This window comes from Aphelocoma coerulescens, chromosome 4A (genome assembly GCF_041296385.1).
Source record: "Aphelocoma coerulescens isolate FSJ_1873_10779 chromosome 4A, UR_Acoe_1.0, whole genome shotgun sequence".
NCBI classification, from domain to species: Eukaryota; Metazoa; Chordata; class Aves; order Passeriformes; family Corvidae; genus Aphelocoma; species Aphelocoma coerulescens.
Genome location: NC_091018.1, coordinates 17,461,878 through 17,485,470, shown reverse-complemented (window position 1 = coordinate 17,485,470; position 23,593 = coordinate 17,461,878). Strand labels below are relative to the sequence as shown.

Sequence of the window (23,593 nt, the reverse complement as noted above, 5' to 3'; positions counted from 1 at the left end):
GATGCTTCCCTGGATCACACTGCCGTTCCTCCCTCAAAGCCAGGAGTCCTCCTGTCACCCCAGTCTGGCAGGGGAGGAACTGAGTCCCCCACCAGCAAGCAAAGGGGGACAAGGAGGGCACAAGGCCAACAGGAGGGATGGTGATGGAAACAATGGAGGACAGCAATGACATCAAGTGCAGGGACCGGGAACTAATGAACAGGGAACATGGATAGATAAGGGAAAATAAATGGAAGAGATCTCAGAGGGGAGAAGAAAAGCAAAGCAAAAAAGATATGAGATACCTAGAGCTCAGAGATTTCCTCCCTCCCTCCGGTGAGGATTAGGGGTTCTCAGTTACTGGCACTGCCTGAGCAAGCTAAAATGTGTCCTAGAGAAGGGGAGAGGCAGGAGGAGAGAACAGACGGGGGCTGGAGTGGGAGGAGGTGCAGGTTGACGTTGGGACCGTGCCGTGTGTTGGGCAGGACGTGTGGGCACGTCTCACATGCCGTGGAGCTGCACACAGAGTATGTGAGTATGCCATGATGTCAGAGAACATACACCACCATATGCAACTGTGAGCACGTTTCTGGTGGCAGAGAACTAGCACACGCTTCTCTGCTTGAGTGAAGAAGCAAGGGGAGAAAAAAGGCTTAAATGAGAGGTGGTGAAGCTCCCCAGGAGGTTAACAGATCCCTGCTTACCCGGGAAAGTCTCCTGGCCTGTGCACCCCTTCCCACCTCAGCTGCTGGAAGTGCTTTCAGGGACAGTGAGCTCATTTAAAGGGGCAGCTCTGAAAAATGGCAGCCCTGCCTCCAGCCAAGGCTCTCCTGGACACGGAGGCAGCCTGTGAAGGAAACTGCTTTGCATCTGCAACATCCAGCCAAATCTACCCAGAGCCCAACATCTCCCAGCCTCCCAGAGCCAACTGGACGGACCTGCTTGCCTGAGCACAAGCCATGCCTATATGTTTCCACATTACCACCTTTTGTCCCTCTGCCCACCACTGGACTGGGAAGAACATGGATTCCTCAGGGCTCAGGCACTTTGCACCCTTGGATCAGGAGGATAGCGTTGCCGAGGTATTTGCTGCAAAGCTTTACTCACGGCATACATTTGCTCCACACCAGGGAGCAACGCTGCCTGCTCGGATACAGGCACTGCACATAGCACACACGTCATATTCTACATGCAGACCCCGCTATGCCCACATAGCCTCAAACACAGGCATCCTCTGTTGCTTGCAATGCTGCGAGGAGCTTTTGATTTTCTTTCTTTTTTTTTTTTTTCACGTTCAGAAAGGCAAAGGCAGAGCAGAGATTCCCAACGCGGACGACTTTCCGAGCAGCCCAAGCTCCATGGCAGCACCACAAAGAGACAATGATTTCTCTTCCACCATTGCAAAAACATGAAAGGCTCCCCTGCCCAGCCTGCCACGGCAGCAATGCAGCTGGCACCACTTCCTTCTCACACTGCTTGCAATCGTCTTACCAGGAATACTGGGCCGGAGCTTTCATGCAAGCAGGAGGAGAAAGGAGGGAGCAAACATGCTTCGATTTTCTGCTCCCCAAGCTTGCTGCTTTGGATGGAGTGAAGGAAAGAGATAGTGGAGGAAAGATGGAAGAATGCTTGCCAGGAATCAGCAGGCGAGAGAGAGCTGAGGCTGATTTTGATGCAAAGAGTGGCAGAGAAAGAGACAGAAAGCAGGACCAGGCTCATAGGAAGGTGGCTGGGGTTTTTGGTGCCTTCTGTAAATATCATCTGAGCTATCAGCTATGAATCTAATTATTTCAACCAGAGCTACAGACTGAGACAGTAATGAAGAAAAAATAGAGGAAGGGAAGAAGAGGGTTGTGTTTGCTGAGAGCAGAGGAGGAGAGAATTCCCATTGATTCCCGTGTGTCTGCCTGCTATAGCATCTTGAAATAATAATTAGAAGGATCAATAAGAAATCATGTGAGGTTTGAAGATAATGAATGAAAGAAGCAGAAGAAGCAAACTGAAATGCCTTTCTCCCAAGCAGGGTAAATTGTTTTTCAGGCAGGGTCTAGCCTCCATTTTAATGCTTTGCAAACAGATCCAACCATTTTCTAAGCTGGCTTGTGGGTTCAAAACAAGACTGGTCTCTCCATTTAGGGGAGAGAGACACAGCCCGAGAATGGGTCCAGGAGAACACTAATAAAATGAATGTGTGTGGGAAGAAATGGAGGCAGTGAAATGGGGCAGAATGCACACAGCACGCCAGCGACCAGAGCAGGGTTACGTAATAATCTCGGGGAGCAGGGACGTAGCAGCAGAGCAAGGAAACCACAACTCAATGGAGAGTGGGTGACAGTTTGGGAGCGCTGGCAAGCAACACCGCGAACCCACGAGGCTGCCCAGCGGGCAGCACGCACCATGCCTGCTAAACACAGGATGACGGGATGCCCTTGATGCTGCCAGGGCTTCAGGCAACGGCATCGTAAGCAGCGAGCACCTCAGGTGTGGCGTCCAAAATACATCACGCCCGACGACCACCTTGTGCCAAGCAAGATCCATTTGGCCCCGTTCGGCCCTGGGAAGGCTGCTCCAACGCTGAGCTCCGACGCTGGGCAGGACCGAAGCATCCAGCCCGAACAACGGCAACGCCAACCCGACCGACTCCGACGGCCAACCCGAGTGACGACGACGGCCAACCGCAACAACGCCGGCATCGAGCCCCAGCAGCGCCAGCATCCACCCCGGCTGCCCGCGACGCCCCCGGAGTGATGCTGCACCGTGCCAGAAACCCGCCACGAACCCTGGGCTACCCCGGCAGCCGCCCGCCCCGTCGCGTCCCGCACCGGGGAGCCGCTGCCCGGGGCTGGCCCGTACCTGCTCGTACCAGTCGCGGCTCGAACACGTGCACTCGGGCCACCAGCCCGGGCCGCTCCCGTTCACCTTGGCCGCGCTCTTCCCCGGCGCCGGCGGCGGCGGCTTCAGCGCGGCGGGGTCGCGGGCGGGGGGCCCCAGCTTGGCCTTGCCGCGGGCGGCGGGCGCGGCCCCCCCGGGTGCGGGCAGGGTCTGCGAGCCGTAGCCGCCGTAGCCGTACTGCTCGTGCTGCCACTCGCCGTAGGAGGGGGGGTCCATGCGCCGCAGGGCCGCCATCCGCGTTACCTCGTAGCACTCGGGGCACTTGCAGCAGTGGTGGTGCTTGTGCATCGCTGCCCTCACACCATAGAGCCGGCAGGGAGGGAGGGAGGGAGGCGGCGCGGAGGGGCGGAGGGAGGGAAGGAGGGAGGGATGCTCAGGGGGCGGCAGCGGCCCCCGCCCCACGCAAGGCGCGCCTGCCGCCTCTTCGCCCGCTCGGCGCCCCCGGCCCCGTGGGAGGAGGAGGAGGAGGAGGAGGAAGAGGAGGAAGGGAGGGGGATGGTGTTACAGCGCGGTGATCTCCGCGGGGGCGCGCCGCGGCATCGTCCGCAACGCCACTCAGTCCCGGGGCAGCAGCTCGGACACGCTCAGCCCGGTCCGGCTCAGCCCAGTCCGGCTCGGCTCGGTGCGGGACCGCGGCACCTGCGGCGGCGCGGAGCCCCCCCTCCCCCGCAGCGGCCAATCCGCGCCGGCGGAGCCTCCGCGCCCCGCCCCGGCGGCGGGGGCGCCGCTCCCATCCCCGCTCCCATCCCCGCTCCCATCCGCACCGCACCGGGCAGTCCCCGGCCGCGCCGCCCCCGCTGCCCCCCGCGCAGGCGGCACCCAGACGGAGCAGAAATCCTGCGCTGCCTCACGCATCACCTTGCGGCTGCCCTCAGCCCGTCTCCCGGCGCTCCGGGCAGCCCTTGTGCAGCGCCGTTCCTCCAGCCCCAGCGCGGCCGTGGCAGCCCTGCCAGCTTTGTGATTGAGGCCAAGAGGGGTTCACTTCGCTTCAGCTGTGGTCCGCGCTGGAGTATGAAATAATTTTTCCAGATCTGAACTGGTTGCTAGACTGGCAGCAGCACCTCTGTTGCATCTCTGTATCAGTTCTCACCTTGCCTTTTTGGAAATGTTACCACATGTGCTCCATCCAAAACAGCGGGCTGGGGATGCTGCCACTGCCCCATAAGCCACAGGTGCATTGGGGGTGTAGAAACCCCAAGGGCCTTTGCTGGGCCTTCCACCTACTGCCATCAGGGGATGGCAAAAACAGAGCACAAATGCCTGCTGGTGCAGCAGGGCAGGGGTGCTGCTCCCAGTGCAGCTCAGGCAGTCCTTCACCTCTTGCACAGAAGTGCAGGACGGGAAGGAGCTCAGAAGAGTCATCCAGACAAACTGATGGGGAAAGAGAAAACCCATTACAAAATCCCACATCTGACCATTTAGAACCTGAACTCGGCCTCCTAATGCTTAAAGGTTGTAAAGAACACTAGGGTGGGCGAAAAACTATTTAAAGAAATGGTACATAAATATGTAGAAGAGCAATGAAATGTGCACAGGGCTCCCACAGGACATGGCTAAAACACAGAAGCAGGAGGGGGCCACAAGCTGAGCCACAAGATATGGTGGTGCAACACCCCAGTTCAGGTTCCAAGGTCTGCAAGGCTCCTCCCAGCCTCCTGCAGCTGGTGTAACATGGCCCTGGGCACGAGCAGGGCTGTGGGAAGAGGAAGTGCATGATGCCTGGTCAGATAAAATGCCCCTGCCCACTCCTTGTTCCTTTAGCTCTTTAAACTGCAATACAAAATTACTTCTGCACTTCACCTTTGCAGACAGAAGTGCTCCTGCAGAGTTTGCTCCCAAGCAATCAAGTGAAATTGTTGCTTCTGGGTGAAGGGGAGGGGGCAGAGGACACCCCATAATCAGGATCGGCGTTGCCCCCAAGCACCACATTCCCCACTGCACGGTGCAGAACCTGTCCTCTCCAGCACTGCCTGCACTTCACTGTCTCCAGGCTGCTCAGGTTACCTCCATCACACGGTGGCTTAATGCCACGGAGTGGTGGAGTGGCTCAGACCATGAGATTTCCCAGCTGCAAGCTTAGGACAGTCATTATGTTCCTGGACAAGCAAGTCTAGAGCAGCTGTCCTCACCATGGTGGCCTCGAGCAGCCGAGCACAGCACTGCTGCTGAGCCCTTGGAAACAGCTCCACAGGTGAGGCTCACCCTGCTGCTGCTCCCCTGGGCTCTCGCTGATGGATGGTCACTTACGGAACCCAGGGGCACTGTGGCACTGACCCAAAGACCCAGAGAGATGCAGTGAGATGAAGCCAATGGCTGCACACAAGAAAGTGTTTCTACCCTGCAGAGCTCAGTGCCACAGGACATTGCAGCTGTGCCCAGGAGGTCACTAGGGCAGGGCAGGATGGGATGCCTGCACGCAAAGCAAGCTTGTTCAGAATTAATCAATGAAAAACCGTGTTTGTGTGCATGGCAGGAAAGCAGGCAATGTTGGCTTTAAGAGAGGTATTTACACTTTCAGCTTTTAAGAAGTAAGGATCATCTCCACATCTTCTACTGCTCCTTGTGCCATCAGATGGGAATGACAGGAGGGACTGGGGCCAGATTGAATCAGAGATGAGATTGCTGCACCAAAGTAGAGCAGAAAGCCTTGTAAGAAAGGGCATGTGGCCAGTGTCTCCCACATGAGAGCAAAAGGACAGGAATTCCATCTTGGCTACCCACTCTGCGGCACCTCTGAGATCACTTCATCACTGAGATGTACTCAGTACCTGTAACACAACCATAACTAATTACTGCTCCATCCCAGCTGCAAACCTCCTTCACACTGCAGTTCCCACCCTGGGATCACAGGGTTAGGTTGCAGGGATCATGCAGTGGCCACCCAGTGAGGCCTCTCCACTGCCACGGGCCTTCTCCAAAGCCATCTTTGGGCCAAGGTCAGTCAGGAGCCCCATGTCTGGGTGAGACTGACTTGAGTGGGAGGAAAGCACCAGGGAGCTGCACAAGCAGAGTCTGTCACCCCAGCTGCTCACACCTGCCCTGCTCCAGACACATCTCCTTTGGCTCTGTCCTGGGCTGGGGGCAGGCAAGGACATGGGCATTCACTCAGGGAGGAAGTGCAGAAGCAAAGGACAAGAGCTGTTAGGGAAAAATGTTTTAATAAGGATCTGAGTGAACAATAAAGAGAAGCCTTTGATTTTTTTTTCTCCTCCCATTTTTTTTTTTTGGCACATCCTCCACAAAGAAGGTGTCTGGTCCTCTCTATGCTTGGTCTCTGGCAGCCTTCACAGCCATTCATGCAATGGGCATCCCCACACGGGAAACACCCTCACTGCCAGCCTGGAGTGCAGTATTACAGCCTCCACCCCACTCCACTTCCCCCAGCTCTCTTATCTGTTAGTGCCTCATCGCCACCTGCAAACAGAGGGGTCTTGAGCCTCAGCTGCTGCAGCTTTTTAGAGCCCTTCCCTACCTGCTTTCATCTCCCCTCCCCAAACCCCACATTTCCCATTTTAGCTGCCACGAGAGTTAATTCCTAATCATTTGTCATGAACTGCATGCGCCACCTGCTAGCCCCAATTAAAAGGGCAAAACTAAGCTGTGGTTGCTGCTGCCTGCTTGCAACGTTCCCTAATGCTGCACAGGACTTGGGGTACCTTATCAAGCCTAAGAGGAGGCCAGGGCTGGCTGGCCAGGGGCATCCACATTCTGTACTTCTCCAGCTTGTTTTAGTGAGTGGTGGCATTTTGGCAACTGGGGGTGGCCCCACTGGGAGACCAAGCGAGGTGGGCACCTGCACTGGGGTGCCCAGGCCTGTGCCTGGCAGGGCAGGCACAGTGCCCAGCATTTTCAGGCGCTGTTAGCATCTTTCTGCAGTGATGTGAGCATTGAGCAGGGCTAAAGGAGATATGAGCTGATTTCCAGGCAGGTGCCTTCGTTGGAGGGAAGTGATTCAAGGAAATTCTCTCATTCTCTACCCTCTTCCTACTGGTACTCTCCCCGTCTTATTTAAATTCAGCTTTGGCAGCTGCTCTTTTTACAGGTGCTAATTTCAGCAAAGTGTCAAGAAATCCCCGGAGGTGATGCTATTTACAAGGCACGAAGATGGCACAGAGCTAGGTTTTATCTGGTGTCACCGGCATTTCAGCCCCTGCTGCCGCTTCCTTCCTCTCGCATGAAGTCCTGCGGGAAGAGGAAGGCAAGTGTGAGGGACCAGGCACTGCGGGTTTGTTGTACCTACAGCCCTTCTAGGAGCAGTGGATGAGAAGATGGGGCAGGCTGAAGGCAGCCGGTTCCTTGCAGAAACAGCAGTCATGTGAGTGCTTGACTATCACCCAAGAGGAGCTGGATCCTGCCAGGGGAACCGAAGCCACACGTTAGCTCTGAGCCTGGGTGCGGACAGGGAATCTTTGTAACGCTCAGGAGGACGTGGAGGACAGTTCTGCATGGGGGAGGTACCTTTTTCCATCACCATCACCTGCAAAAAGACACGCAGCACATGCAGCCCGGGGAGGCAGCAGGGAAATATATCTGGGCGGGCAGGCTAGGAGGAGGTGAGCAGCAAAGAAAGGAACCAAGTGAACTTGGCTCAGTCTGTCAGTCAGTTCCTTAGCACTACCACAGACCCCGCCCTGCAGGGATTTGCCTTTTGCTGGGTCTGGAGCTTGTCAATTGGAACTTGAAGAGGTGCTCTGTAGAGCACAGCTACTGGGGCATATTGGGCTGGAGGTTCCTGTGAGCACTGGAGGGTTTGTGCAGTCACAGGTGAGTGGGAAGGGGCAGGATAAGAAACATCTCATTCCATGGCTGTTCCTTCCTGCCACCAGCAGCAATTCACACCGGGAAATGTGCAGCTGGGGTAATAATAACCAGGCATACCAAGGGACCAATAGCTCTCAGCACTCTCAGTGCAGACGCCCAACAAATTATTCTCCTCCAGGGCAAAACCATTTTTATTCTATTAATGATCCCGGATACATCGCCCAGTTGCTGTATCCTCGCTTGTGGCAGCAATGGCACGAGAGTCTTCAGCAGACACCATTGGCTGGTTTCTGCACTCACATCAGGGATAACTAAATGTCTTCCATGGCTGTGCTGGGGGTGGGGAGAGGAGCGATGGAGACCTGAAGAAGGTCCTTGAGCAGGGCTCAGGCTCCCTGCCTATAAAGGAGAGCCTGGAGGTGTTATTTAATAGCAATCAAATGCAGCAGGCTTTATGGAATTGCTGACAGCCTCACAATGCCCACAGCTGCTCTCCCCATCACCTGGCAGGGATGCTCCTGCCTTGTGTTGGAGCACTTGAAGCATGGGCTGGCCGTGGGCTGCCTTGGTGCACCTCCCTCCACGGCAGGGGGGAGCTTTGCCGCTGCATGGGCACGGCAATTACAGCACTGATGGGTCCCGTGGTCTGTGGGTGCCCACTCCTTCTGTGTGCCTCATTTCCTTTAGAAAATGATGGAGCAGAGGGAAGGTTTGACAGTGTGACCAGGGCATAGCTTCACCACTCCACACCAGGGTCACAACAAGAAATCTCATTGTCTTTAAGAGAATCAGTTCCTGTGGTTTTGGTCCTGTACCTTGATGTCTGCCTTGTGCCTAGTGTGACACCACCAGAAATCCTGTTTCCCCGCATCCTTTACTAGACCCAAGATGGGTGTTCTTACATACTTGAGTCTTAGAGGGAGCCAAACACACCCTGCTTGGCCTGTACAAGCCTGTGGAGATCTACTGGCCGGCTCTGCCTAAGCTGAAACGACCTTGGGGCCACAAAGCCCCATAGGGTGACTCTCAGGGGTTCCTCACCAGGACCCATCCCTGTAGGCACAGGTACCCTCCTCAGAGTGGCTCAACGTGTGGCTCTGAAAGGAGGCAAGGGCTCAGCACTGCTCTGTCCAGATCTAGCACAGACCTGCCCAGAGGGACCTTTCCGCACATCCAGGGCCCAGAGATGTCCCTCCTCGATTTTTCCCACCCTGCTTGGGGAACTAGAAGGGGAACCCTGTGGGGTCCCCGCATTCTCTCTTTCCCCTGGCCAGCCCTGCTCCAATCTGCCCCTTCCAGATGGAGCAAAGCCAATTCTGCAACTCCCACCGCCCACAGCCAGTGACTCACAGGGATGCTGGTGCCTCATCCGGGCAGTGCTGCCCCAGAACACACTTCCCGGCAGGGAAACCTGCCCAGCCGCCGGGAGAAAAACGAATGCTGGTGTCCCTTGGAGCCACGGGCCCCCGCGGTGAACGGGAGGTGGGCGCCTGGCTGGCCCGGCCCTGCCCCTTTAAGGGAGGAAGATCTGCTCGGAAATTTGTGAATGGCTGTCCCCGCCCCCGCCGCGCGCGCCGCCCGCCCGGCCAATCAGCGCGCGTGCCGCAGGGCCGCAGCCCGCGCACGGCGCTCTCTTAAAGGCGCACTGCCGCCACCCGCCCGTCCCCACACGGCCCGTTCGGAAGCCCCGAGGTGACCTTCGAAGCGGGTCCCAGCCGCGGGGTGAGGAGCCGTTCCTGAGGCACATGCACACCCGTGCCTTCCTCAAGACGGACACGCTAGCAACACAAGCCTTGGAGGATGGATGGTGTTGAGAGGTGGTGTGCCAGTTTCCCTCACCCTGACTTCAGGGCTTGGAAATGGGATGGTCAGGTTGCAGGGACTGGACGTCCACATCGGCCAGAGCACACAGCTGGGCTGAGTTTCCCCCAAAGGCCATGAGCTGCCAAGCCATGGTGTGAGGGGGAGCAGGCAGCTGGGAGACCTGTTTCATCACCCTACTCTTGTTCTAGGCCAGATCAGGAATGCAGGAGCACTCCCACAGCAGCAGAGCCCTAAAGCTTATGAAATCTCCCTGCAGAAACACCCCGAGAGACTTAGCTGTGCAAAATCTACCACTGCACGGAGGGGAAATCGCTGTGCAGTACGTGCCACGGGAGAGGGAATGAACAAGTGCAACAATGGGATTGCAATAGACACGTGAAACAGCGGGCAGAGCTTGCCCCTGGCTTCAGCAATAAACCCAGCTCCAGGTCCAGCCTGGCCTCCCCCTGCACTGCAGTGCAGTGCCCCCTCCTTGCTGTGCCACAGCTCCTCCCTCAGTCTGCTGTAGCCCGGGCTGTGAAATGATCTGGTCTAAAAATACCCCTTAAAAGGGGGGGACAGCCTGGCAGGACATTGCCATGTTTCCTGGACACGTGCAGGTGGGAAGCTGGTTGTGAGGCTGGGGAAGCGATGTTGGCCAGGCAGAATGGTCTCCATGCCAGTGCTCTGGGCACAGACATCAGTGTACCTGAGCAGTGCCAGCCCCTACAGCTATCCAGGCCACAGACTGCAGGAGGCCTTTGCCTGAGCCTCAGTACTTGGAATAATTTTTAGATGCGATGCCAGTGAGACTCCTACAAGGTGCTTTGTACCTGCAGGCTGCAGGGCTCTGGCAGGTGCTGCCCTGGGGCAAATCCTTGCTTCCTGCAACAGGGCAGACAGAGATTGGCTTGAAATGTTGCCACTGCTGCAGCCACGCATGGTTTAACCCTCCCAGAGCAGGCAGAGCAAGGCAAGAGGAGCCAGCACGCAGCAGAGAGCACCTTTCCAAGGGCTCACGCTTAGATTCACAAGAGGGATGATTTCCAAACCCACGCTCATTTACTGTCCTCCCCCTGTACTTCCCCTAGCTCCTACTGCTGCCAAGGATAATACATCTCGCAGCGTAGCTTGATACTGATCCTCCAAATCCTAAAGACCATAAACCTTCATGAGCAGTTATCGTGGCTGCTCTATTTATAACAGTGCCAGTACTGCCTCTGCCACCAGAATCCTGATCTCTGTCCAGCCTGATGCCATTAAGATGCAGTGACGTTCCCCCAGCTCCAGCACTCCAGATAGAAAGCAGCTGGCCTGCCAGGATCTGCCTTCAAGCTTGGTTTGTTTCTTTAAAAATGGTGAGGAGAGCTCATTTGTTTTGAAGAAATGCACCTGGGGGATTTGTCCTCACCCTCCTGAGGTGCTGGGGTGGCTGTGAGGGGGAGTGCAATGTGGATGGGTGGAGGAGAGGGTGGCACATCCTATGCTCTGGGCATGGAGGCTCCACATTTCCAGAGCCCCTGGTGGGTCTGTGCTACAGGAGACAGGCTCCAGTGCTTCACTTTGGTTGCAGCAGGAATATGGTTCATCACCTGACAAGACAAAGCAGGAAAGGAGGAACCTGGGTGCTGCTGTGTGGACCCTGCATCAGCACATTTGGCAAACTTGATGAGCAGAGCAGACAGAGACCCAGCAGGGACACTGCAGCGGCTCACTGAGCTCCTGGCCAAGGCACTGATGGGCCTAGCCTGATCAGTCCCCATCCTGCTGGAGATGCCTGTGAATGGTCTTGGTTCTTGCTTTCAGAGCTACACATGAAACCCATCAGCATGAATGTCAGTGTGCAAGTTGTTCCAGCAGCTATGCTCCCTTGGGGACAGGCAGACACAGACACTACATGGAGGCAAACAAAGCTGAAGCATTGATCTGGAGGGAGGATGGATGGACTCCAAGCCTGTCTGGATGGCTCTGGAGCATGGCTCTCTGTTGGACACTGCTCAGAGCTTTCCCCTCACTGTTCCCTTTCCACCACCACATGGGGAGTGCTGCATGCACTCACCCCATCAAAACAACGACAATGACTTGGGTGAATGGAGACACCACATCCACCAAGATTTTCCTATGCTGCACAGACAGAAACACCTTTGTGTTTGCAAGGATCTTCCTTTAGCTGCTGGTTTTAGACAAAAAGTCCCCAAGCAGAGTAGGAATAGGTGACCATGCATGAGATTTTGGTTTGACAGCCTGGTGGCTCTACTGACTTCATCCTTTGCTGAAGCTGGATATTGAGATGGGAGAACTGAAGTCTAAGCATGTTCATCTCTGCAGCAGGAACAGCAAGAGCCTCTAGTAAAGCTGAGGCCATTCAACCCCAAAATGTCCACTGCAGTGACAGCTCTTACTGACACAGCCCTTGCTGACCCCCCCTTTGAGCAGCAGCATGCCTGGGACACAGGCAGCCGGCTGCCCAGCTGGGTGTCCCCGCTGTGCAGGGCTGATGTGTGGTTCAATCTGCGTGTGTTCCTACACACAGACACCCTCTTGAGTTCAGCACTTCGGCTTTTGAGCCTGTGTCTGCAGTGTCAAAACACAAAATTGCTGGAGAACATCTGAATGCCCTGAAGCGACCTCTAGGCACAAAGTGGCTCAAGTAACCCTGGGCAGCAGCCTCTGGGCCTCTGGGCTGTGGGTTGCTGCTTTTCTTCTCTGCTTCTCCTAAAATAAGCTTGCCCTCAGTCTTGCATGGGGGATGCAATGGGGAGGGGTCAGTTCCCCCAGGAGCTGGTTGCTTCTGTGCTCCCATTGCTTGAGCATCAGTCACTTCCTGGGATTTTGGGGTTGCAGGGCCAATGCTGATGGGCTCAGGTTGAGATAAAGCAGTGGCCTGGTAAAGTCTGGCTTGCAGCAATGGCTTCAGTTGCCTGCCCAGTCAGCCCACAGAGAGGGCATGGGGTGGTGAGGACAGCAGGGTGCGTGCAACCAAGCAACCTGACAGGGGGCTTTTCTTGCTGGGGCTGCATTCTTTGTCAGACATTTGCCTGCAACAGAGATCTGCTCTATTTCCCTGACGCCCCATGCAACAGCAAACAGCTCCTTGGTGCTTCCCCTCTCCTGTATCTCACAGAGAAAATGGAGAGCGGTAAGGCTGCAGCCAAGGCAGGGGAGCAGGGAGTTCACAGCCGGCATCTCTGCAGCTGCAGCATCTGCCGCCCATCTCATCCTGTCCCGCTGCTCCTGCCAGGCAAAGGGGCACAGCACGGGCACGCCCTTCTCTCTGGCCAAAGGCATACCGGGAAAGAGGAAAAAACACTTGAGAGAAGGACGGGAGAAGCAGACAGCCGGTCGCCACGCTGGCGGCACAGCTTGCCTTTCTCTGCCAAATGCCCCGGGGAGCTCCATGGACCTGTTTGGCACTTGAGCCGTGGCTTATGGGGCAGCCGGATGCATCTTCAGCAGCAGGTGCAGCAGACAGGGCTCCTAACACCCTGACAGGGCGTTTCTGCCAGAGCTGTGTCCTCCCTGGAACACAGGGAGGGGGAGCGGGACATTTCTGGCCTCAGGGCTGAAGCACAGACTGCACCTCTCACGCTGCGGGCACGCTCGGAGGCATCCCACACACCCGGAGCCTGCCGGAGCAGCAGTGACCCCTGCCAGCGAGGTTTCTTATTCACCGGTGATTCCAGAGCATGCATGGAATGCCTGTCCTCTGAAGCAGCCTTGCTAGTGCTCTCCATCATATCAGGACCTGCTGTTGCTCCGTGTCAGCTGTCAGGCTGAGCAAGGACAGGGCTGTAGCGCTGGCGTCGGGCAGCACAGCGAGGGATGCCTTGGCCCACGGGAGGGATGCACGGGCAGGCGGAGGGGCGGCCCCGCACTGGGGCGGTGACAGGGATGAAGTCAGAGCGGCTGCAGAGCCGCGCTGGGAAGCAGGAGAGGGGTGGCAGGGGAAGAGCAGCGCTTCCTCGCAGGCGCACAGCTCCGCTCATCAGCGGCATTGTTCCTTTTTCATTTATCTTTACAGCTGGCTGCTCCCTGCGTGGAGGATGAAAACGGCGTTTACTGAGAGCAGCAGCCTCCTTGGCAGCCTGGGAGCACAGGCGAGTGACACCGGCCACAGGAGGAGCATCCTCGTGAGTCTTCCCGCTGCACATGCACATAAAGCCCTGAGCAGACCTGCTAAGGCAACGACAGGGCTCGGAAAAAGGTTGGAATGAAGGATTCAGCAAATAAAACCCCACAAGCCCCAGCACTCAGGCAGGATTGTGCCTGTGTTAGCCTCAACAGGGCATTTTATCTGGCCAAGTCCCTTTGCTCTTGCCCCATTGAGGACTGAACATCCACTTTCACACGGAGGGATGGTTTCAGCCCACTAAACCTCAACAGGAAGCACATGTTGTTGCTGTATTTACCGGCACCTCTTCCTTTGTAGCAGCCATTTGCACACTGCAGGGCTATTCAGAGCACACCCATATCCTCACCAGCAGGCAGAAATTTCCTGTTCTTGGAAGCATTTGTGTGGAGAGGCAATATATTTGACATGCATCTTCCTGGCTGAAGCAGGTCACGGTAGCTTTTGCTCTGTTAACAATGCCGTGGAGAGCTGTGGGCAGGGGAGAGGACAAAGCCAGGATAACGGAAAACTTATTTACATTGATGGATGCAATAAGAGAATTGCACTTACTTCAGGTAGGAAAAGCCAGCTCATCTTCTTGCCTTTTATCAGTGGCAGGGTGTCCACTAGAGCTCTTGTTCCTGGGCTGATGGCACCAGGGTGGCAGCTGCTCTGCCCTGCAGCCTGTGCTCCCCTGCCCTAGCATTAACTATCACTTATAAAAGCTTCCCTGGTTCTTTCAAGTGCAATTTGCCATCTCAGTTAGTTTTTGAAACCTGCTTTGGAAATGCCTGTGGCAAAAAAAGCACACACTGAAGGCTGGAAAGCAAGAAGTCCCCATGGAGCAGGGCAGGAGCTGGGTGTGTAGGTGCTGTCCTGCATGCTGGGGCTGTTGAGAACCGACAAGGGATGTGATGCTGGCTGGAGCTGAGGTGTCCTCAGTGCCTTCATGCAGGAGTGAAGGATGAGAAACAGGGTGTGTGTTGTGGTCCATCAGCACAGGCTGCCCCAGGCATCTGATCCTGTCTCATGGTCCAAATCGCTGACAATGGGGGTCTGCTAGAAATGCTCCCCTCTGTCAGGGCAAGGCCTGTATTCAGCAGTGAAGGTGACATCCTGGGAAAAGGCTCACCACTGTGACAAAGGACTCTGCATCCCAGCACAGGGGCTGCTGCAGAGGAGCTCTGCTCGAGCCTGCAGCTCTCCAGCACTGCTTGGCTCCAGTTTTCAGGAAAGCTGCTGGGTTTTTGCAGAAAGCCAAGTTTCAGGCAGGACTACGGGCAAGGCAAAGCCTGGCATTGAACACTACCATCCTCACAGCTCTCCACCTCCAGCTCCCTGCTCTGCCTGCAGCCATGCTGTGAAATGACCATCCTCTGGGATGAAGGAGGTTGCAGATAAGATCCCTGCCAGAGCACAGTCCTCCCAGAGTCCCAGTCTGCTCACCCAGGTCCCCATTGTTCCTCCCTCTCAGGGCAGTGACCCCCTGCTCGGGGCTGGCAGCTGCAGTCCCTGCAAATGGGTGACCCCAAAAGCACCAGCACCTGGCACCGAGGACCAGCCCCATGCCGACACAGGCTAGGAAAGAAGAGGGCTGAAAAGAATGACAGGAATTATTTCAAGTCTGGAACAACCTGCCTCAACAGCGAGCGAGTGAAGAAGCCAATCTGTTTAGTTTATCTAAGGGAAAGTTAAGAGGGAACTTAAACGCATCTATAAATACCTACATGTTGGGAACATTTCTGATTGCCAAGGTCCTCTATCCTAGCAAACAAAGGCAGCAAAATTTCCTGATGCTGGGAGCTAAAGCAAGAGAAATCCAGGCTAACAGTAAAATACAAATTTTTAATGTGAAGGATAAATAATCATCAGGCCAGGGACAGAGCAGATTCCTCATTGCATGAAGCTTTAAAATCAAAGCTAGGTGTCTGCTGCTAAAGGAGACATTGCAACTCAGCCAGACGTTTGGGGCTGGATGCAAGAGCTGCTGCACGTCATGGCCTGGAACAGTTAGGAAGAAAATCCCTTAAAATCACAACAGAATCTGTTCCCAATTGCTCAGGCTCTCACCCCCCCCATGGGTTTTGCCCTGTGACTCCCCTGTGGTGGTGGTTCCCACCCACTGGCAAATGGAAATCGGCAGCCAAGCTCATCTTCTTGTCATATTCAGAAAACCACTGTCTCGCCCTTCAAAAACTGCTAAAGATATGGTGAATGATTGAAAATGTAGAGAGAAACGAGAGGAAAAGGAGAAATTAAACAGTAAGAGAAAAAAATGGGGTGTTACCCATTTTATTGCAGTCCAGAAAAAGAAGGGAAACATTTAAAAAAAGGACAGGAAAGAGGCAGTGCAATTTTTGTATTTAAAATACTTTGGAAGAAGACTTAGACTTAGCAAACAAGCATTATTTCAAACTTTGCCAAGAAAAACAACGTTTTCATATAATTTTAAATCTGTGGTGAGCTCCATTCTTCCTGGCCACTTCATCCTTCCCAAAAGTGCATTTTTCCCTTCACTCATCCCTAAAACTCCCCTCAAATGTGTAGCCCAAACGATTTTCTTGCACCAGGTGGAAGCTGAGCTTTACGATGAACATCCAAATAAATGGTGTTTCCAAGTAAATAAGACAGCAGAGAAAAGCTCCCGGGAAGCCGAGGAACAGACCTGCCATTTAAGAGCTCGGAGAAAAAAAATACGGAAATCTGCAACGCGGGAGCGTGCCAGCGCTGGGGGCGAGAGGGATGGGCCTGGGAGGATTTCCAGCTCCACGCAGCCTCTTTATTCCTGCGCCACATCCACCTGCCCCTCTGAGCCCTGAGAGCTGACACGGGGCCACGGCAAGTGCTAAACACAAGGGGATGATTTCAGTGCCATCCAGCCCCTGGCACAGGTGACCGCCTGGTTTCCTGGTGTGAGCATCAGCAGAGCAGCCAGGAGGACACACTGCCAGCCCCAGGGGAGGCAAATGCCATCCCCGCAGTGCTGAGGGCACACGGCCCCGGCGCTGTCCCCTCAGTGCCAGCCTCTGGCAGGGCTGGCAGGGCGGGAGGTGGCGTGGGGCGCACGGAGGCTCACCTGGGGCAGGGTGCTGTGAGAGCTGAGCACCAGGCTGCAGACGCTGGCCGGGGCCTCCGTCCGCCGTGCTGTCACCCTCACCAGCCGCGGCGGTGTCCCCGGAGCACTGTCCCCAGCTCCCGTGGGGAGCCTCTGCTCACGGTCCCGGGAGGAGTCCTGAAACGAGACATGGGGGAACACGTGGGTAGGGGCAGGCCAGCTGCCTCCAGGCTCTGCTTCTGGAAGGGCCAAAATGAGCTTTCCCCCACGCAACGGGGAATAGTGTCTTCAGCGATGGTGGGCATCCCATCTCTCACGTCAGCCTGCCTGGCACTGGCCCCAGGGCCAGCAGGGCCACTGCAGGTGATGGTGGGTGTTTGCTGGCCAGGGACTCTGGGGATGTTCCACTGAGGGGTTGCATTTCATGTTTCAGCACACAAGGCACCTCAAACACATTTTTTTGGAGAAAGGAGGAGGGATTTGATGGTGTCAGTGGCTTGGGCTGTGTTCAGTGCAAGCAAGCCCTGATACTGGATGTTTTTTCATCCCCCCTGCAGACAGGGCACAGTGGAGGGAGCAGGGGCACCGCTCACACCAGCTGTGCAAGGCCCACAGTTGCTTCCCTGCTTGTTTCCACACTGATTTTTAAATGTCCTTATTGAATGTCACATCTCCTTGGGGACTCACAGACTGGCCTGGCCACAGAGACTGGTGGCTGTTGCCAGCAGAGTTCACTGTTGGGTGGATCAAGGCTACAAGGACACCCAAAAAAACCAAAGCAGGATCCCAGTGCCTCTCGTACAACATCTCTAAGAATGTGTTCATAACCACATACGAGATTTGTAGGTTTGACTTTAACTAGAGGGACTGGCAATGTGAAGGTCAAGAACAGATGGAACTAAAGTGGTTCCTGAGTCAGAGGGACACGTATCTCTTGCAGTGATTGGGGGCAGTTTTGTCCCTCTGTTTTTGATCCCCAAACTCCTTTAAATTCCTGTTTTTCCTTAGATGATGTCATTCAGCTCCATCTTCCCCGTGTGACACTCAAATCTGGAGTCCCCCCAGGTATATGATGGGGAGCCAGTTCAATCTGTGAGGCAGAAAATGGTGTTTATCTGATAGGGTTATTTCACTGAAAGGAAGAATCCTTGAATTTTTGCATTTCTGCACAAGAGTGTCTAGATTAGGGAGATCCCACAGCATCCCATGGCAGGGAAGTGAGTGGGGGATGGAAAGAAGGCCTGCAAAGACACGAGGCAATTTTCTTTGGTGCCTTTGAGATAACTGAGGCCCTACTGCTCAATTCCTACCTCTCCACCTGGTGCTGTATCTTTTAGATGGCTGTTGAAAATTTAAGAGAATGCAAATAAGAGAGACACAAGTTATCTGGGAGCTGGGAAAAAATCCTGAAATTGGAAACTTGAAAGACTCAACCTACTTCACTTATCAAAAGTGGCTGGATCAGAGAGCTGAAACGCCTCCATGGGAGACAGCGTCAGACGGGAGCAACTAATCCAGCTGCAACTGCAGAGCAGGAGCCAGAGCTGGAGCTGTCTGCACTACGAGTAATTCAATTAACACTTGTGAACCAGAGAGCTTGCCTCATTAATGAGACAAGCTATCACAGAGAATGTGTGGGAACAGCCTGGATGCGAGCTGGGCAGGCTGTGGTGGCCAGCAGCCTGCTGTGCCCCTTGAATCCCTCTCAGTGCAGGAGTGTGCAGGGTCTGGCCCCGCAGCACCATGAGGGTGGCTCTTACCTCAGGTAGGTTTTGGGGCTCTCTGGGTGTGACTGTGGAGCTGGGCTCGCTGTCCCCAAGCTGCTGCCTGGCTGTGCCATGACGTGCATCCAGGCTCGGAGATTGCAGGGGTGCAGAGCGCAGCGTGAAATCATAGAATTCGTGGATATCTGCAAAACAGCAGGAGAAACATCCTCAGGACTGGGAGGCAGCCTGATGCCTGACAGCAGCCTCTGTGGGGTGCAGCACTTGTGACCTCCCACTCTGTCCCCAGGGTCTGAGTCCTCTGTGAGAGGCTGGCACCCTGGGAGAGGGCTCTGCTGGCTCCCTGTGCTGGCTGTGTTGCCCACCACATCCCCTCTGCAAGGCAAGAGGTGTAGCGGGGTGCCTGGCTCACCGTGCAGTGGCTCTGGAAGGCATGGGAATGTCCATGGAGCAATCACCACACAGTTCACAGGGACTAAAATCAAACTGTGCTCAGCAGCATCAGTCCAAAACCCACCCCATCCTGCTCTCCTCCAGGCTGTGCCAGCCCCAGGCATGGTCCCATGCCCCTTCTGCCCAGAAAAGCCTCCTGCACCAGGCAGCCCCTGCCTGCCTGCCCTGACACTGATGGGCTTTTCCCTCCCCACCGCTGTTCCCCAGCACCCCTGGCCTGTGGAGGGGCTCCCTTCCCAGGGGGACAGGCAGAGAGGGCACAGGGCACTGAGTGTACAAGCTCTAAAGCTGATGACTACAGCTCTGTTATCCCCAGCTCCCTCCCTGATATCTCCCCTCTTCCCACCTGCACACTGCCACAAGAGACATCAAACACCCTCATTCTGGGCTCGAAGGACCTGAGTCTGCTGCAGTAAACTGTAGTAGCTCCAAAGAGAGGCATGACAATGGGGTGTCCCAGCCCTCACTGCTCCAGAGAGTTATGGGGTGAGAGTGGGACCTGAGAGCAGCTGCCCAGGTATAGCTCCAGAGGGGCTCTGGGAGCCCAGACCCTCTCCTAGCCCAGCCAGGAGGATTTTACCCTCTCCTGGTCACACACAGATGATTCCAGGGAGCAGAAGGGCTGCAGTGGGCTCTGCTCCTCCCTAAGGAAGCCCCCACTGCTGCACACTCAGGCGGCAGCTGCTGGCCCCTGGCAGCCCCCAGTTCATCTCCAGAGCCAGCACCTCCATAGAAGTCAACATATCCATTGCAGAAGCATTTAATTTCAAAAAGGAAACTATATCAAAAGTGAGAACCTGTTTTTATGAAGAAACTGAAAGGGGTAACAAAAACTTGTGGGAGGCTCTGAGCCGATTTAGAGAGACCCACTGGGACATCAGAGCAGACATGCAGCATCTGGCTGGAGGATACTGTAAAGGCAAAAGGGAGGAAAGCAAGGCTTGACTGCAGAGGAAAAGAGGCTATTGAAAATGAGAAGACATTCATCTAAACTGCTGAAGCTGCATCTAAATGAGAAAACCAGAATGGATGGTAAATGCTGACAGGTTAAAGGTAAAGCTCCAAGAGGTCGGCCAAAAGAGTTTGGTAAACGCCTTCCAAAAGCCATAAAAAAAGTAATAAATCCCTTCAAGCACCTGGGAAACAGGAAGCCTGGTGAAGTCAGCAGGGCCAAAAAGTCAAGGCAGCATAAATGATCACTTGAAGCAGGAAAAGACTCAGCAGGAACCTGAGTTTATTTTGTGTACCTGTATCTGCTACGGAGGAAGCTGGAGAGCTCCTCGTCTGTGAGTGACTCAAGGGGCAAGCTGTGGGTCTCAGCTTGAGGGGGACGTGGCCATTCCCGTGGCACTCCCTGGGAACTCATGGATGAAGAACCTGCACTTGCCCTCCACTCTGTGATTTCACACCTGAAACTATGCCACACCAAGGCACCACGAGGTATTAAACGCCCACATCACAAAGATTTCAATAGGAGATCTGGTGAGCATTGGCAGTGTAAGCAGGGACATGCTGACCACTGCCTGAGGGCTATTTCCCAGGTGTAACAGGATGCTCTGCCTAAGCAGGGATAGAGCAGCTGGAAATTTGTCTCACAAGTTCATCAGTGAAGGCCTGAGTGAGGAGGGTCTGCTGAGCAGTGATAACATCAAGTGAGGAGGGTCTGCTTTCTTAGTGCTGAAAAATACTGAGACCAGCTTGCCCAAACTCTCAGACCCCACCAGGAGGACATGCAAGACATGCTCCCTGACTGAAGCTGGGAGCAGCACGAATGTGCACACTCTGATATGGAAGTGAGAGTCAGGAGTGGTGAGAAGAAGAAGCTAAAGAGCTGCTCACGCCTTTTTCAGCACCAAGTGTATTTTGCTGATTAAGTCTGATAACATGTAATCTAAAAAATGCATATGACTGACAGTCAATCACTTTATACTATGAAAGGCCAGTCACACTTTTGCACAGTGAGGACTTCTATCATACCTCCCTCAGCTGTGTGAAGATCCTTCCCTTGAGTGGGGACACCCCTCAAGGTCACTACTCAAGGCTGAGTCAGAGATTTGCCCTTGGTCATTGGTATGGGTGAGTAACATCAATCTCTACTTAATAATTGTTTAGCTAGCTTTAATACAATTGCTTTAATATTGCTTCAAAAACAGTGCACTACAGTAGTAGTTATAGTTATCCATACTGTTTAGTAAATAATTCTGTTTAAGCTCTTTTTTTTCTAATCCTTTTCATTATTGTAATCAATTAAAACAAATCATTTAATATATTTATATGAATACATTAGGTTTATCATCCTTAATCCTGTGGGACAAATAAAGGTTCAATATAACCTTCATGTATAAAGGTTCAATTACACCTGTATAATCCTTTAGACATATACCATTGACAAAGTCTGGGGCTAAGACTGGATCCAGCTGCACCCAGGCTCCTCTCTGAGGATGAGTTTAGAAAGGAAGGGTGTCCTTTCTTCATCCTGTGACTCAACAGCTTTTAGAATAAACTTTGTCTGAAGCTCCCACTCTGCCTGTGCCACCAGGGATGCTTTCACAGAGCAGGGCTGCACGCCCAGACACAATTCCCTATTCTCTTTCCCAGTGCTTAACCACGTGCCCGTGCACTGCAGCAGCACATCCCTGTTGCAGATGGGACGAGAGCTGCATCAACCCCCATCTTCCAGCTCTCAGGGGCTGCCCTATCTGCTGACCACCCCGCTGGAGGGGGAAAGCTGCTATAAATTGCAGCTGCTGGCAGACCAGCTGGGTGCCCAAGAGCAGCCCAGCCAGGCTCTGTGGCTGCCTGGGAGCTGCAGGGAGCACCGTGCCACTGCCTGGCATCAGTGCCACTTTTGGAGCTGCTGTTTTGTGCTGCCAGGCTCTGTCCTGTGCCCTGGGAGACATGTGGCAGCTAGCAACGATGGGAGGAGTGGGAGTCCCCAGATGTACCCATCGCACCTGGGGCACCCCCTCTACAGCCCCCTGGCTGCCAAACAGGCTGCTGGCAGCTCCTGAAACCCTCCCAAATCAGACACGAGGTTGCAGCAAGCACTCACTTCACAGCCAGAGAAACTGGACCTTGTTTTCGTGCTAAAACATCTCTCCCTCTGGTTATAAAAATAATAATTGCGTAACAGGATAGCAGCGGCTTCTGGCTGCATGGATTACATTGGGAACACACAAAACTTTGCAAGAATGAAAACAGGATTTGAACAGCCCCATTGTGGGGGTGTGCTGCTGCTGGCAACCCCGTTTGTCACCCATCTGCTGTAGGAACAGAGCCTTGGGCAGCCAAGCTGGCAAGGCGCCTGAAGGGCAGGAAACTTGTCCCCTGAAGCAGCCACTCTCCACCTCCAAAACCCTCAGCCCAGTTTAGGTGCTTGCCAGAAGAGAGAATTGTTGCTGGCACCAGGGATTAGACGAGTTTCAGGATTGGTGGACAGGGTTCAGGCAGCAAAGGACAGAAGTACATTTTAGGACACATGCACGTGGCATTAAAGATAATTTAAATATATGCTGGTTTCCCTCATTTCTTAGGAGCATCACAAATTGCACACGTCTGCCTCACCTGTGCACTTTAAGAGCAGCAATACCTGAAAAGCCTCCATAAGAGGACGTTGTGGTAGCAAAAGATGGAGCTGCATGTTCTGTCTTACCACCCAGTTTCTGTGTGATGACGTAAATCCATTCTGGGTCTAATAAGGAAAAGTAACTCGAGATTTACAGAGATCAGAATTTTTCCAACAATTTTTTCCCGGGGTTAACATGTCAAATAAATGCCATGAAATATTTCTATAGCACCAGCATCTGTGCTCTAACGCAGTGCCCCTGTGCCAGCCAGCACATGCACTTCCAGAAAATGACATTTCTCCCCCACTGTGTGCACTGTCACCAGCTGCAGCACCATGGATTTACCCCAAGCAGAAACCCCAGCCTCACACCAGACCCCCAGCCATGCCCCACTGCCATTCACACCCACGGCTGCCACAGCAGATCTTTTTCAAGCAAGCTGCAAGTTTCCATCCTTGCTATGGGCAAATCTGCAAGAGGAGGAGGCCTCAGGGCTGGGAATCCTCCACATTCCTCCAGTTTTCCAGCCTGGCTCCTGCAGCCACCCGGTGAAGCCATTTCCCGGTGAGGCAGGGCTGCTGGCAAGCTGGTCTTGCTGGGCTTTTGCACCCAGGGAAGCACTTCGTGCCTCTCCTTCTGCCTTCACCACATCAGGGTGCTCTGGGAGGAATCCTTTGTAGGGTAAAAGGAGCTGCAGGGGAGGACTGGGGCCTCAAGCAGCTGACAGGACTTACAGAGGTCTGCATTGGCCACTGCTCAGGCACAGGAGAAGAGCTGAGATCCAGAGGATTTTTGGGAGGAGCTCGGCCCCTTGGGCTGCTGGCAGCTGGGATAGCTGGACATACACAAACCCTGCCTGTCCACCAGCTTCTCCCGCTGCAAAGGGCACAACAGTCCCTTTCAGCCCCGGCTCTGGGAAGGAAAGGTCAGGGAGCTGCTTTTGTGTGCAAGCCCCATCCTCCCCAGCAGCACAAGAGACCAAGCATCTCCCTGAGGGGCTCCACGGAGCAAAGGGAAAGCGGGGCCACCATCGCCCCAACCCAGGCTCCTGGAGCACCCCTTTGCTGGGCTGTTTCCTTGCAAGTCACGCACTTGGCTCCACAGCCTCAGACACAGGGAGAGAGGGGCCAGGAGAAGGGAGCCAGCACAGCCTGTTTTCCCTCTGCACAGCCAAGGAATTTCTTTTGTGCGGAGCAGGGTTTGGCACATTCCAGTGCAGAGCAGCTCCCGCACCGCTGTGCCGTGCCGA

At 54.6% G+C, this 23,593-nt stretch overlaps 1 protein-coding gene across 5 annotated transcripts in view; it reads right to left on the bottom strand.

Annotated features, from left to right (window-relative positions):
• The window catches only part of DLG3 (discs large MAGUK scaffold protein 3), a 76,041-nt gene that overhangs the window by 47,588 nt on the left and 4,860 nt on the right, over window positions 1-23,593 (bottom strand). For all 5 annotated transcript variants that reach the window (XM_069015502.1, XM_069015504.1, XM_069015501.1 and 2 more), the window contains 2 exons: window positions 18,362-18,510; window positions 16,623-16,778 (listed from right to left, as the gene is read on the bottom strand). In XM_069015502.1, the coding sequence (XP_068871603.1) occupies window positions 16,623-16,778; window positions 18,362-18,510 (305 nt within the window). The remainder of the gene's footprint in view (window positions 1-16,622; window positions 16,779-18,361; window positions 18,511-23,593) is intronic.